The 13,259-nt window shown below is 54.6% G+C and overlaps 5 protein-coding genes across 5 annotated transcripts; 2 read left to right on the top strand and 3 right to left on the bottom strand.

Moving 5' to 3' along the window:
- Positions 1-486: 486 nt before the first annotated feature.
- On the bottom strand, positions 487-1,170 carry CONPUDRAFT_16667 (uncharacterized protein; the record flags this gene model as incomplete). The annotated part of the gene is made up of 1 exon (XM_007772880.1): positions 487-1,170. A coding segment is annotated over one exon (684 nt), but the record flags the coding sequence as incomplete, so codon positions are not given.
- Positions 1,171-1,781: 611 nt separating this feature from the next.
- CONPUDRAFT_108712 (uncharacterized protein) lies at positions 1,782-2,380 on the bottom strand. Its single transcript, XM_007773505.1, has 2 exons — positions 2,150-2,380; positions 1,782-2,049 (listed from the first exon to the last, which is right to left on the bottom strand). The coding sequence occupies exons 1-2, from the start codon at positions 2,357-2,359 to the stop codon at positions 1,945-1,947; spliced, it is 315 nt and encodes a 104-aa protein (XP_007771695.1). The 5' UTR covers positions 2,360-2,380; the 3' UTR covers positions 1,782-1,944.
- A 321-nt stretch (positions 2,381-2,701) lies between these two features.
- Positions 2,702-6,927, top strand: CONPUDRAFT_138851 (hydantoinase). Its single transcript, XM_007773504.1, has 20 exons — positions 2,702-2,774; positions 2,825-3,008; positions 3,065-3,191; positions 3,241-3,353; positions 3,399-3,721; positions 3,769-3,877; positions 3,925-3,944; positions 3,999-4,082; positions 4,133-4,538; positions 4,596-5,224; positions 5,291-5,330; positions 5,385-5,444; positions 5,493-5,549; positions 5,602-5,619; positions 5,667-5,759; positions 5,813-5,880; positions 5,940-6,161; positions 6,231-6,399; positions 6,453-6,625; positions 6,687-6,927. The coding sequence occupies exons 1-20, from the start codon at positions 2,725-2,727 to the stop codon at positions 6,760-6,762; spliced, it is 3,021 nt and encodes a 1,006-aa protein (XP_007771694.1). The 5' UTR covers positions 2,702-2,724; the 3' UTR covers positions 6,763-6,927.
- Positions 6,928-7,192: 265 nt separating this feature from the next.
- On the top strand, positions 7,193-8,105 carry CONPUDRAFT_60750 (Metallo-dependent phosphatase; the record flags this gene model as incomplete). The annotated part of the gene is made up of 5 exons (XM_007772930.1): positions 7,193-7,390; positions 7,459-7,616; positions 7,673-7,753; positions 7,817-7,964; positions 8,049-8,105. 5 exons carry the CDS (start codon positions 7,193-7,195, stop codon positions 8,103-8,105), a joined length of 642 nt encoding a protein of 213 aa, XP_007771120.1.
- Positions 8,106-8,424: 319 nt separating this feature from the next.
- CONPUDRAFT_108703 (DUF1793-domain-containing protein) lies at positions 8,425-11,449 on the bottom strand. Its single transcript, XM_007773503.1, has 10 exons — positions 10,988-11,449; positions 10,824-10,934; positions 10,690-10,767; positions 10,367-10,630; positions 10,019-10,309; positions 9,740-9,967; positions 9,402-9,686; positions 9,140-9,346; positions 8,611-9,084; positions 8,425-8,557 (listed from the first exon to the last, which is right to left on the bottom strand). The coding sequence occupies exons 1-10, from the start codon at positions 11,186-11,188 to the stop codon at positions 8,546-8,548; spliced, it is 2,151 nt and encodes a 716-aa protein (XP_007771693.1). The 5' UTR covers positions 11,189-11,449; the 3' UTR covers positions 8,425-8,545.
- Positions 11,450-13,259: the final 1,810 nt, after the last annotated feature.

Genomic DNA, 13,259 nt, shown 5'->3' with positions numbered 1-13,259 from the left:
CAGTGGCACCCTCCGTCCCACCGTAAAATTGACCTGCCTGCTCTCGAGAAGAAACCCAGTGACGGGCGTGCCCAACACCGGCCTCATGGCCAGCGCCGGATAGTTATAATGCGTCACCCCAAGAGCGTACCTCGTCCTCGCCCCATCGTGTCCCGGGTTCTCGCCCCCAGCCCTCTGCACAGGCCACAGCGTCGCGTCCTTGTCGAGCTTGAAGTCGAGCGTGATCTTGACAAAGTTCTTCAGCTGCGCCTTAAAATGCGCCGACTCGTCTAGCCTAAACTTGGCCACCCCCCGCACGCACCCGTCGCCCGAGCACGCCGTGATGAGGTTCAGCGGCAACACGACAAGCGGTACCCGCAGCCCCTTGCTCGTCAGCGCCATATCGATCCTGCATATCCCATCCTTTGGAAAGCTCGGCGCCCCCACATAGCTTGCCGGCGACGCTGGAAAACACTCCGTCGCGGGGTGCGGCGCAGGCTTGCCGCGCCAGTTGAGCACAGTGGGATGTCCGCCAGCCATCATGATCGCCTCGACGAGCCTGACGAACGCCTGGTCCCCTCCTTCGCCGTACGCGATCGGCATCGACACGCCAAAGATGCCCATCAACGCGTACGCGCCATCCTCGTCTCTTGTCACGCGCCTGCTCGCCGCCCAACACATCTTATGGACCACGTTCTCCATCGACGGCGCGAACGTACACAACTCCGTAACAGAGACCCCCGTGATCGCAGAGATGCGCTTGATAATCCCCGACTCGGCCGTCTTCTCGCTGTCCAGCAGCGACAGCGACACCCACTCCCTGACAAAGAACAAAATCCTAGACGGCGCAAGCAGCTCCTGCAGCGTCCACCCCCTCTTGAACCACTCGTCGCCCTCGAGATCACCAAGCGTCGCCGTGCCCGCGAGATGCAAAAAACACGCCACCGAGTTCCGGTACCACCTGAACATCGACCGTATACTCTCGTCCAGCTCCGCACTGCTCGTTTTGTCGATACAGTACGTGTCCGCCCACCCAAACGCGATCCCCCGGCGCCGCGCCTCCGCACAGAACCTGACCACCTTCGCCCACCCGGTCGAATCCCCCTTCATCTTCACCTGTGTCTCCGCAGGGGCACTAGAGACCTCCTGAAAATCCTGGAACGTCGGCTCGTCCTCCGACCAGCGATGCGCAGCGTCGCATAGCGCACCGTATCCCGCACAAGCCGGCGCACCGCGTCCCGCCGGCGCGGATCGTGCTCAGGCGCGTCGATGTCCGCCTCCGTGAGCGCGTCGATGGCGGGCTGGAAGTACGCGCGGACGGCGTCGCGCCCGACGAGGCTGAGGCTGGGGCGCGGCGGCTCGTCTGGCGCCTGCAAGCTGCACTGGTCGCCGTAGTCGCCGTCGCCGTCGCCGAGATCGCGCGAGATGAGCCGGATAGGAATGTCGTTAGCCGTATAGCGGATGTATTCGCGCTGCAGGCCTTCGATTGGCATCTTGGTCCGCGTTAGGTGCCTCAGGTTTGCGTCTGTCAGTGTCGATTGAATCAGTGCAACGAAGGTGGGTAGAGGAACATGGGACGCACATGAAGGATGGACGGAAAGAAAGGTTGAACCTGTGACGTATGGAGATCGTGCTCATGTCAATGAGGAGCCAACAGTAGCCATCTCGCTTAGCGATGTCATGACAGGTTATGACAAGGCGGATCATGAGTGCATGAACGCGTAAAACATACGAAATGCAGCTGCCAGCAAAAGATAGATGCATGCACCATGTCGAGTTCCAGGCCTTGGCATGTTAACATTGAACAATGTCCTGAGTAGGTCTGAGTAGAGATTGTGCTTGTGTATGATGATGGTACATGCAGTGATAAGTATTAGCTAACGGCATTATAAGATGCAAGTGGACTCTACAAAAGAAAGGTCCAAAGTGAATAAGCCACGAATGGGGCTTGTACTCTAGGGTATATCATGTCTTGCTCGGGCCAACAGGGATCGACGGCTGCTCTTTGAGCGGATGCTCGTCCCTAGCCTGCTCGAGGAGATCGCTGAGTCCCCTGTCCTTCACTGCTTTCTATTGTTGCGTCACGGAGCATAGTCACGACAAGCAGTTCACAGGGACATAATATAACCCCAATCAGCCTCTTCAAAGCACAAGATGAACATGGGCGCACCTGGACACAAGCCTTGTACTCCCTCCAGACACCCCCGCAGTTTGTCTCAAAGTCCTCTGCCTTCTTCTTTGAATACTCCGTGCGCTGTGCAGGCGTGGCATTCGCGTTCTGCGCGACTGCAGGTTGGAGATAGGACTCGAACCAGGTGTTGAAACACGAGTCGTACGCGTGCTTGAGAGGCGTGCATTCCGGTGATAGCGAGTGCGCCATTATTGTGTTGTGGAAACAAGCAGAGTGGTCGAGGAGGAGGAGGAGCCTCGACGCGTCTTCACGCGGCTTTCGGCACGAACAAATGTGGGAAATTTCATGTTGGTCTCATGTTATTCCGAACGCTCAAGTTCTACTAGTGCGTACACCGAAATGGACGCTCATCGTGTCTGCTCAGGGCTACGTACTCGGAAGAAAATAGGTTGGACGCTTATCGAGGTCCACATGCTCTCAGAGGCACATGACACGAGCTTCTTGAACTTTGGGCTATCTTTGCTTATCAGTCCAACAAGCACTATTTCATGTTTGTCTCTCGCTTTCGACTCCCTTGCACGCGTTAGTGTAAGTAGATTGACACCAGTCCGTCCATGGCAGAGAAAGCGCTTCGGATTGGAGTCGACGTAGGAGGTACCAATACGTGAGTTCCTGTGGTCGTGCATTCATAATATGGTTGACCTCCGCGCTCAGCGATGCCGTCCTGCTCGATCTTTCTTCAGAGCCGGGTACCCGAAAGGGCCGTGTCCTTGTCTCAGCTAAGCACCCTACTACTCCTGACGTGACAGAGGGCATCAAGTCTGCCGTCCGAGCCATCCTCCGCAACATGTCAGATCCTGCCAATGCAGGGATACAAGCGGTCTCTATCGGGACTACAGTACGCACCTCCCTGCACGGGTCTTTTTGTTGCATTTCTTCATCACGAACAAGTAGCACTTTGTGAACGCACTGGTCGAACGTGACACTCGCCGCCTGGACAGAGTTGCTGTTATCCGACTCTGCGGGCCGTTCACGCACGGTACACCGCCGTTCGTTAGCTTTCCATTTGAGCTGAGAGATTGTATGCTTTTATCTTACTTCTACAACATTGCACTAACAAGCTACATAAGTGCTAGAAGGACCGTCATTTCTCGTCTCCGGTGGTCTGCAGATCGACGGCAGCGAGATCGCGTCTGTCAGCAAAGACGAAATTGTCAATGCATGTGCTGAGATCAAGAAGCAGGTAAAGCTGGGTCTGATTGGTCCCATCTATTCTCACAGTATATAGGGCATACAAGCTGTAACAGTCGTATCCGTCTTTGCACCCATCGACTCCGAGATCAAACAAGAGGAAACCGTAGCCGCCATCGTCAAAGAGCAGCTTCCCCACATCGACATTGTGTGCTCCAAAGACGTCGCCCACATCGGCCTTCTTGAGCGAGAAAACGCCGCTATTCTGAACGCGTCGCTCCAGCGGTACGCTCGACGGACTGTGCGCAGCTTTCAGGACGCGATCCGCGCTCTGGACCTGAAATGCCCGGTCTTTATCACAAGTAATGATGGGACACTGCTCAGTTGTGCGCAGGCAGCGCATTTACCTATCAGGACATTGTAAGTGCATCAGCAAACCCCGGGTGTACTCGTCTGATCGCACAAAGTTCGTCGGGACCTACGAATTCGATGCGAGGTGCATCGTTCTTGGCGTCCATGGATACAGACATACCGCAAGGTCAGTCTGCGTTGGTAATTGACATTGGTGGCACTACGGTGAGTTTTGTTGACAACGCACGTGAGCTTCGTGCTTACGATCTCAGACAGACATCGGGGTGCTTTTGTGAGCACTACAATTGTATTGTTACACTGTTATGATTTGTCTGACATGCTGCAGACCCACCGGGTTTCCTCGACAAGCTGCATCTTACCACGAGTTATGCGGAGTGAGACTCAACTTCTCCATGCCTCACGTCACCAGGTCTTTTCTCCTTATCATCCCACACATATATTATGTTAACAAGCAGACAGTATCGGACTTGGAGGAGGCTCTCTAGTCCGAGAGCACCCCACGACGTCCAAAGTCTCAGTCGGCCCTCAGTCAGTCGGTCACCGCATCACATCTGAAGCTCTCGTTTTCGGCGGCTCCACGCTCACCGCTACTGACGTCGCCGTAGCCTTAGGACGCGCACAAAACATTGGCAATAAGACTCACCTCTCGGAATTGGACGTCGAGACTATCCTCGGTGCCCAGGAAGCAATCAAAGTGCTACTCCAGAACGCAGTGGACGCAATGAAAACATCCGCTCAAGACATACCCGTATTCCTCGTCGGTGGTGGATCAATCTTAGCACCGGACGAGCTGGCGGGCGTCTCACGGGTGCACCGTTTCCACCATTTTGACGTCGCGAATGCCGTCGGCGCCGCCATCGCCCAGGTTTGTCGCTCCCAGGTGCACTTTACCACCCAGGGCACATCCTGACCATAGGCACAGATATCTGGTGTAATCGACTGCTTCCAAGACACGTCTACCCGGTCCATCTCGGAAGCCCAGGCTGACACCGAAGCCCAGGCTCGCGCTCGCGCCATCTCTGCCGGGGCCGACCCTCGCACCGTCAAAATCGTCGAAAGCGAAGCCATCCCGATCGCATACACCTCCGGACGCTGTCGGTTCTACGTCAAAGCAGCCGGCGAGTGGTCCGGAACGACACACCCCCACGACGACCTACCCCTCCCCGTAACCGAGCTCCACACTCCAGAATCTACAACAGAAGCAGCCGTCCCCTCCACCCCACCACCCCGCACCGCCCGCAAAGCCCCACCTCCCCACCTATCCACAGCACCCGACATCCTCGCATACACACCCACGATCCTCAACCGCTCCTGGCACCTCTCCGAGACCGACCTCGAGTGGCTCGCAGACGGATGCTACATCCTCGGATGCGGCGGCGGCGGCTCGCCGTTCCACACCTTCCTCGAGCTGCGCGAGATGCTCCGCAACGGCGACATTGTGCGCGTCGTGGATCTGGCCAGCGTTGCGTCGCAAGCGCCGGACGCGCTGGTCGGGTGGGGAGGCGGGATGGGCAGCCCGGAGGTGTCGCGAGAGCGGCTGCTTGGAAACGAGTGAGTAGTCGTGCGTCTTCTGGATGTATTTGTTCCGTGCTAAGGTCGACGGGGAATGTGAACAAGGTACAATGAAGCTAGCGCTGACCTGTGGTCGTTCATGGGGGTCTGTCCACGGCTCCTGACTATCTGTTCTTAACACCATCATGAAACATCTTAGATTGACAAACCTGCGGCCCTTGTGGCACTTGAGATTGGTGGAGGGAACGGCCTGATCAATGTGAGGTTCTGTGTGCTCGCTCAATCGCTGAAGACTTATATAGCGCAGATGATCACAGCAGCTACGAGTAACTTCGACATTCCGGTGGTGGATGGCGATTTCATGGTAAGTGTATCTACGGACTAGGTAACCTGACACATGTAAAATTATCTCATAGGGGCGTGCATATCCTACGGTAAGGATCAAGATACAGTGCGATCGGTCCACGCTAAGCTCGAGCAGTGGCATCAAACCACTGCAAACGTTTATGACGAAAGTGGCAGAGGGCTTAACTTGCTCCCAAGTGCAATCTCCAGTGGAGACGGTAATGTCATGGTACCCCTCTGCTTCAGCACCTATGAACGTACATTCATAAGTAATCTCTCTAGATCATGACCAAAGCACGGCGCGATATAGACGTCGACGCCTCCTTGCGGGCTGCATGTGTCGAGATGGGGTGAGACGATCCTTCTATCTATGATTTGTAACTTACTAAGACGTTTCGTCAAACAATAGCACGCACGTCGGACAAGCGAGCCGCCCCCTAGAAGCAAAAACGTTGCACATCTCTCTCATTCCCAACACCGTCTCGTTGGCCTGGCGCATTGGGCGTGCAGTAGCCCTCGCCCGCAAACAATCAAGTCTATCCCGCATTGGCCCGATCCTCGTCGACGCGGTCGGCGGTCCTAGCACCGCCAGGGTCCTATTTGTGGGCAAGATTGCCTACGTGAACCGGAGGTAAGTTTATGGCATTTATAGCACGGCAGCAAAGGGCAGTTTGACAAAGTGCGTGTGTCCGTAAAATAGGTTGCACAAAGGTCACACGATCGGCGAGGTCATCATCCATGCCCTCAAGACCGAGGACACAGAAGACGAGACTCCAGAAACCGAGCGCTTCTCCGGAACGCTGAAGATACCGTTCAAGAACGAGAACCTCTATGCCGAGCATGATGCAGGGAATGGACAGCCTCCCAAAGTACGTTCTGTGTCTCTCCATAAAGCCAATATCTCTTACGCCACTGAGCACAGGTGGTCGCATCTGTACCAGACCTCATATCTGTCCTTGACGCGCGCAACGGCTCAGCGCTGGGTACACCAGACTACAAGTACGGTCTGCGCGTGCTTGTGCTTGGCATCACGGCTGCACCTCAGTGGACAGAGACTGAGCGTGGCCTTGCGTTGGGAGGGCCTGCCGCTTTCGGGTAAGTACTGAGTTGTTTTCGGGGTAAGACTATCACTGACGGTGCCATGATCACGCTCAAGCTTTGAACATATTCCATACGTACCTCTCAAAAAGTGTGTGAAGCCAAAGTCCGTCATCGAGGAGTTTGGTCAATAGATGGTGTCTCCGAGTGCTGTAATCTGAGAGAGATAATCGTGGTGCCCTATAGATATAGGTTGAAAAGTGCATTTACGCTACTTTCACCGGCGAACTGTTTTCTAGGATGAACTAGTAGCGCCCATACTACTGAATGGCTGAGAGCAGACGTGACGTTCTTCTGGCACAGGCTCGGGTTATTCAATGTTGTCAGCGAAAAGCCACAGGAATTTTGAGAAATATAATCGTAGGACTAGATACAGTCATCCATCATTTGGTAAATCATATGAGCAAAACAGGTAAAGCAAAGGCAAAGTCAGGTAAGGTGCCAGGAGACGAAGAGGTGCCAAGATAGGGGCTTCATGTCAAGCGCTCGCAGCACCGACGCGGCGTCAGATCCGTCACTGCGTCCAACACCACCTCACCCTCACCCACTTCCTACCTCCACACCATGGTCCTCGTCCTTGTCATTGGAGATCTCTACATCCCCAATCGCGTACATGACCTCCCTGCGAAGTTCAAGAAACTCCTGGTGCCCGGCAAGATCCAGCAGATCCTCTGCACAGGAAACGTATGCGACCGCGAGACGTACGACTATCTTCGAACAGTAGCGAGCGACGTGCATGTAACAAGAGGAGACTATGACGAAGTGAGCCCCAACCCTGGTCACCTAACATGAGGAGCGATGCTGACGCTGAGATGGGATACCGCGTATAGAGCTCAGCGTTCCCGTTCTCTGTCACTGTGACCCACACTCCGATAAAGATAGGCGTCATACATGGACATCAATGTGTGCCAACAGGAGACTTGGACGCACTTGCAGGTATCGCGCGTCAGCTGGACGTGGATGTACTTGTATCCGGCCATACACATACGTGAGTGGTGCATACTTGTCTTCAGTTCTCGTTCTAACAAGAGTGCCATGGTGAAGCTTCCAAGCTATCGAATATGACGGAAAGTTCTTTGTGAACCCAGGGAGTGCGACGGGGGCTTGGACGGGTCTGCCTACTGCGTACGTCTTCATTCCGTTGACCCCTCCAAAGCTGTCTTCTGAATATCGATCCTTTGAACGCAGCGCCCCAAATCCAACACCATCATTCGCTCTTCTCGACATTCAAGGGCCTGTCGTCGTGACATACGTGTACCAGCTGGTGGATAACGAAGTGCGCGTGGAGAAGATAGAGTACCGCAAAGAGCTCGTGCCTGCCAATGAATCGAGGTGCGTTGACATGACACATATCCTAGTCTTGGAGCTTACCTATTCCTCAAGATCAAACGCCATACCAAACCCCGCGGGTGGACCTCAGAGCACCGTTATGCCGCAGAACATCCCAAGTTCCCCTGCTCACCAGTCTGTCTGGTGAGACTGCCTAATGCGCAGCCGTGCACAGCTCGTCTGCATTGTATGTCGATATCAACTTGGATTGGTAAAGTCCTTTGTATAGATACTTTATGAGGATGCCTCATCTTTTTGGCTTTTATCCTGCCTCTGACTGATGTGTTTGGCTGCTGTATGGCGTGCGGTAAGTCTTTAAACTCACAGCGATCTCGATCTTGTCCGGACGAAGGAATGCTTCCTCAGCCCAGTTGACTTTGTATCTACTTTTGAAGTACAGTACCTCTTGGTATTGGCATTGAGATTGACCTCGCGCGATTCAGATTATCACCACCATCAAATAAATTGACCTCGTAAAGACCAGATGAACATGAAGCTAACCGTACATAAGTAATAATATCAACCAAAAGAAAATATTCAGGCGTATTCTCTAACGTCAACTAGGAACCTTGGAAGGCACCTGGCTCTTTAGGCCACAAGCTGAGGTGAACAGTCAGCAGCAGATCAGTAGCCACAGAAGAGGATGAGCTCACCAGAGCAAGGTGGCCACCAACAACGGGACGAGCCTGGAACTCGTACGTGATGCCAGATCCGAAGGGCTGACTGCCAAACGTATGCGCCGCGCCGGAGCCGGTTTCGTACAGATCGGAGTACGGGAACATGTTCAGGGCATTACCGTCCGTGAGGTACGCGTACTGCCCGTCGATGATCGAGTTGCGCACGTCGACGTCCGACACAAACGCGGCGGTCCACAGCTGCCAGTCTGTCTTGGACCACGGCTCGCGCGAGTCGAGGGCGAGGCCGTACTGCCCAACCTGCGTCTTGTACCACGCGGTCTCGGTGTCGATGACCGACTGGGGGAACACGTTCGTCTGGAGGAGCTTGTCGGCCCACAGGTTGTAGGCGGAGAGCCACGACGAGCTGTTGCCGTAGTTGAAGTTGAGGTGCTGGCCGCTCGGGTCCATGGCGGTCTGGACGATGAAGGTGCTGAATTGCGCGGCGGTGTCCTGCGTACAGTAAATAAGCAAGTGATCTTAGAGGGCAGAATGGAGGGTAACGTACACTATACTGCGACTGCTTGTCGGTGTTGCCAATGAGTCCCTCCATGATCGACATCCCCTTGATAGCGACAGCGGCCTTGATGGCGAGGTTGGTCTGGTTCAGGTACCCACCATCCGGGGACGGCTCGAAGTCGTCAGTCGACAGCTGGCCTCCGGGAGTGAGGGCGTTGGTAGTGAGGTAGTCGGTCCAGGTCTCAAGTGCAGAGATCTATTTGAGCGATAAGACATCACCACCGTCTGAAAAGTCGGGAAGGTGGACGTACATAAGACGAGATCATAGAAGTGTCGTTCGTCGCCTGAACGTAGCTCGTGAGCATGATGAGCATGTTGCCGGACTCCTCCACAGGCATCTTCTCGACCTTGGTCTCATCGCTGTAGCCAGTGGCGTCGGGGAACTTTTGGCCAAGGTCATGCACCGCGTAGCCGTACGTCCAGATGCCGGTAGCCTGGAAGTCGAGGAGAGGCTTGAGCAGGTACTTGCCGAGGGTCGGGTTGGTGTAGAGCACGAGAGGCCACATCGGGAACATGACATCGACAGTTTGCATGTTCTGTACGACATCTGTCAGTCGCTGAACAATGAAAACAGGAAATCTAGACTTACGCCGTCCGAGGAGATCTCCTTGAGGAACAGGTAGGGGTTGTCAGTATTCCACGAGCCATCAGAGTTCTTGCCGAGCGTGAGCTCAAGACCACCAAAGGCCTGACGGATGGTCAGAGCAACGAGAGCGTAGTAGTGGTCCGAGATGGCGGATGCATCGCTCTTGACCTTGGCATCGAACGTGTTGGCGTCCGAGAGGGCGGTCGAGTAGTCGGCGACGAAGTCGTTGATCTGCGATAAGTCAGCATCGCATCGAACGATCTATCAAAACTTTTGACTCACAGCATCGAGTACACTGCCATACTTGGACCAGAAGTAGGTGCTGTAGGGCACCTGTCCGCCGCCAGCGACGACGTACGCGGCAGCAGGGTCGCGGACGTGACCAATGGTGAAGAGCAGAGGGTCAGTGGCAGTCGTGCCGACAGTACCGAGAGTGTGCGAGAAAGCGAAGACGGGCCAGTTGTCACCCGCAGCGCGGAAAGCGGGGTCACCGGCGTTGATGAGGACGCCGTTGTTGATGAACTGAGCACGGACGTCGTTGTAGCCACCGGTTTGCCAGGTAGCACCAACAGACTAGGAACACGATTGATCAGCTAACAAAGCAATAACTGATGTAGAAATACTACTGACGCTCTGAGTGGAGAAGTAAGCGGCGCCGTACTGAGTGTGGTCGTTGAACTCGGTGTAGAGGATCGGGTTTTGAGGTCCAACTTGGTGGGTCCAGACATCGCCGGCGGTGGTCGAAGTCCAGTTCACAATCTGGGTGGTGTCACCGACAGCCCATTCGGCGGTGATATCGGAATAGATGGCGACGCTGTGGGAGCCACCGTCGTTCGCCACAGCGGAGAGGGCCATGTATGAGAACGGCGTGCCGAGCTTGACGAGATCGGTGGGCTGTGTGTACACCAATGCTTAGAACTTTGCTTGCATGCTGTAAACGACACCGATCTCACCTCGACAGGGCTGAGGAAGTTGACCGTGAGGTCAATGGGACCAGCACTCAGCACAAAGGTGGATTGCGTGGAGGTGTACTGCAAACCGTAATTTAATCACGATGAGGCGCTGAAGGATGGTATTGGGAACGTACCGTCATGCTCTTCTGCACTGCAAGAGCAGGGCTGAGGTTGGGAACGGCCGGAGCTCCCATCCAGGTGTAGACGGTGCCATCGACGGCGACGTAACCAGTCCATCCAAGGAACTACGACAGTTATGAGTGTTGGCCTGGCATCGGGCAAATGGGGGTGCACGTACAGAGCCGGTCCAGAACTGAGGCCAGTTACCGGCGAGGGAGTTGCCTGGTCCTTGGGAGAGCCACGCCGACAGATAGGGGGAGCGAACGGCAAGCGGAACAGAGGGAGGCATAGCAGGGTCGCTGGTCCAGGAGGGCTGGCCAACGACGCTGGTGGCCAAAAACGCCAGAGAGGCGAAGGAGAGGAGGCGGGAAAGACCCATGATCCTGCGTTTTGGTGAAGGATAATGATTGTGACATGCATGGCTTTTATACGAAAACCTGACACAGCGATAGACGGACTGCAATATTCTGACATTTCGTCAGTGAACGGAGGTAGACAGCTATGACAAGGTCGAATTGTCGACATGTTTGGCCGCCTTGGACAAAGCGATGAACATGCGGGTGGAACAAGCCGGGGCAGCGTATGGAACGTCGGGGGCGATCACGAAGCTTAATTCCGTATAGACGACTTCGAGGCCGAGATTTATGTCTAAAATGGCCGATTAGTGACCGATGATCGACTCCTCGAACACGTCCAGCGAGCTCCAATTTGGGGTCCAGCAGTGCCCAGCGTGGGTTGACAGAACATTGACAGCACTTTCCCAGGCGGGACGAGGCGGTCCAGCGGGGGACCATGCGCTTCTCCTCCCCTCTGCTCCGGATGGCGTTTTCCATCAAGTCATTCAAGTCTCGTGCCTTTCTCTCCCTCTCTCCCAACCCCATCCTACGACATCGCCTGTATGCCAGCGTGTGCCCGTCAGCACAGACAGGATTGTGCCTTGTGCCCGTCCTTCAATATGCCCGAGCAAAGCTGGCACTTGTCAGAAACCACCGACTATCCATCGCCACGTTCAGCGCTAGAAGCTCGTATTCCCCACAGAGCTCCCGTTTGCTGCCAGTTGCCTTGCTGATGTTTGCCGTTCCACGCTAGCGTCTGTTTCATCATTGACGCCTACGTCGCCCCTTGATGTTTGTTCTCCGTATAGCATGTCTCGTCACAGACCTCGCGGATGACGCGATGACAAGAGGCAGGCTATGGCGTATGAAAAAGGACATCCGCTTCGTTCTTCACTTGTTGGAAAGCACGGCAGATATCACAAGTTTTTACATGGGCGACTAGCTGATTCGAAGGACTTTAACGCCTTTCTTCAATGAACTACATCGCCGTATCCAAAGTCACTGCACATACCTCGATAAGCCTACTCGCTCCTTTCAGCATCTGTGTGCCGTGGTGACTCATGATCATGAACGTCAATCTCTATCAGGACCGATGAACATTTTGCTCGCATCCCAACAAGTTCTGTTACAGGATGCGAAGTCGTCGTCGGGAGTTCATCCTCCGACAAGTGTTGACATTATCACATCAGATCCGAATCTGTTTCTGGTCCAACTCCGCGCTGACGAATCCATCAGCTTCCTCTGTCGCCATAAGCCACTGCGAAGAGACACAACCGGCGATGGGGTCATGAACATGTCGGGAGTGTGCACGCTAGCCGAAACCAATTTACCCCCTTAGTACCCATACATCTGCAATCGTCCCGTCGGCAAAACCTGCACCTGTGAACAGCTCTAGGCCCAGAGTGGAAGCACCGAAAGCACACGTAAAATGGTCGTGATTGTAGATGGGTGTCACTGCGAAAAAGAAGGCATGGAAGGCATCAACTAGTAGTACTTCGGCTGAACTCTTCTCTGAACAAGGACATGAACAGTGGGACTAACCGCAAAGCCGATGATGTAAAGATTGAGGCCGAAAGTTGCTTCAAACTGTATGCGCTCCCGGTTTCGCATCATTGAAGTGTACCACACGACGAAGGATGAAGACCATGTCACTAGATGAGCTCATTCATTCATCTACAGCGTGAGGTAGCCTTCTGCGAGATATTATAAACCAAGACCGAAAAAAAACACAAGCGATGTGAGCGACCGTCCACTTTTTAAATGAATGAGAAGGGAAAGGTGTCTCGGCATTTACCTGGCCCGAAGTCTACCTGCAGATAATATGCGCCCGCCACCAGTCAGAAAAACTAGACAAATAAGCAGCCTGCATACATAGATGACACTCTAGCCATTGACAGTGACAACACTCACCGTCGACTCTTTACCTGGCATCTCCCCGTCGGCGGCGGAGACGGCAGTAGACCGCATGTCGAATGTCAAGTGAAGTCGAGTTGGCAGAAGGAAGAAACGAGCGTACGGAGACTTTGCAGCCGCCGGCCACAAAGACAGCTCCTGGACGAGCAGGCAAGTGAGGCAGCATCGCAGCACCAGGCACAGGAGGATCGCCCGCAAAAT

Source organism: Coniophora puteana, assembly GCF_000271625.1.
Source record: "Coniophora puteana RWD-64-598 SS2 unplaced genomic scaffold CONPUscaffold_10, whole genome shotgun sequence".
In the NCBI taxonomy this organism is placed as follows: domain Eukaryota; kingdom Fungi; phylum Basidiomycota; class Agaricomycetes; order Boletales; family Coniophoraceae; genus Coniophora; species Coniophora puteana.
This window is presented reverse-complemented; position numbering and strand designations above follow the sequence as displayed.

Coding starts and splice junctions, on each gene's coding strand:
- CONPUDRAFT_108712 (XM_007773505.1), bottom strand. CDS start 2,359: ATGGCGCACTCGCTATCACCGGAATGCACGCCTCTCAAGCACGCGTAC. Junction 2,050..2,149: donor AGTACAAGGCTTGTGTCCAG/GTGCGCCCATGT, acceptor ACGCAACAATAG/AAAGCAGTGAAGGACAGGGG.
- CONPUDRAFT_138851 (XM_007773504.1), top strand. CDS start 2,725: ATGGCAGAGAAAGCGCTTCGGATTGGAGTCGACGTAGGAGGTACCAAT. Junction 3,354..3,398: donor GTGCTGAGATCAAGAAGCAG/GTAAAGCTGGGT, acceptor CACAGTATATAG/GGCATACAAGCTGTAACAGT. Junction 6,626..6,686: donor GGAGGGCCTGCCGCTTTCGG/GTAAGTACTGAG, acceptor ATCACGCTCAAG/CTTTGAACATATTCCATACG.
- CONPUDRAFT_108703 (XM_007773503.1), bottom strand. CDS start 11,188: ATGGGTCTTTCCCGCCTCCTCTCCTTCGCCTCTCTGGCGTTTTTGGCC. Junction 10,631..10,689: donor ACTTCCTCAGCCCTGTCGAG/GTGAGATCGGTG, acceptor GTGTACACACAG/CCCACCGATCTCGTCAAGCT. Junction 9,687..9,739: donor AGGAGATCTCCTCGGACGGC/GTAAGTCTAGAT, acceptor GATGTCGTACAG/AACATGCAAACTGTCGATGT.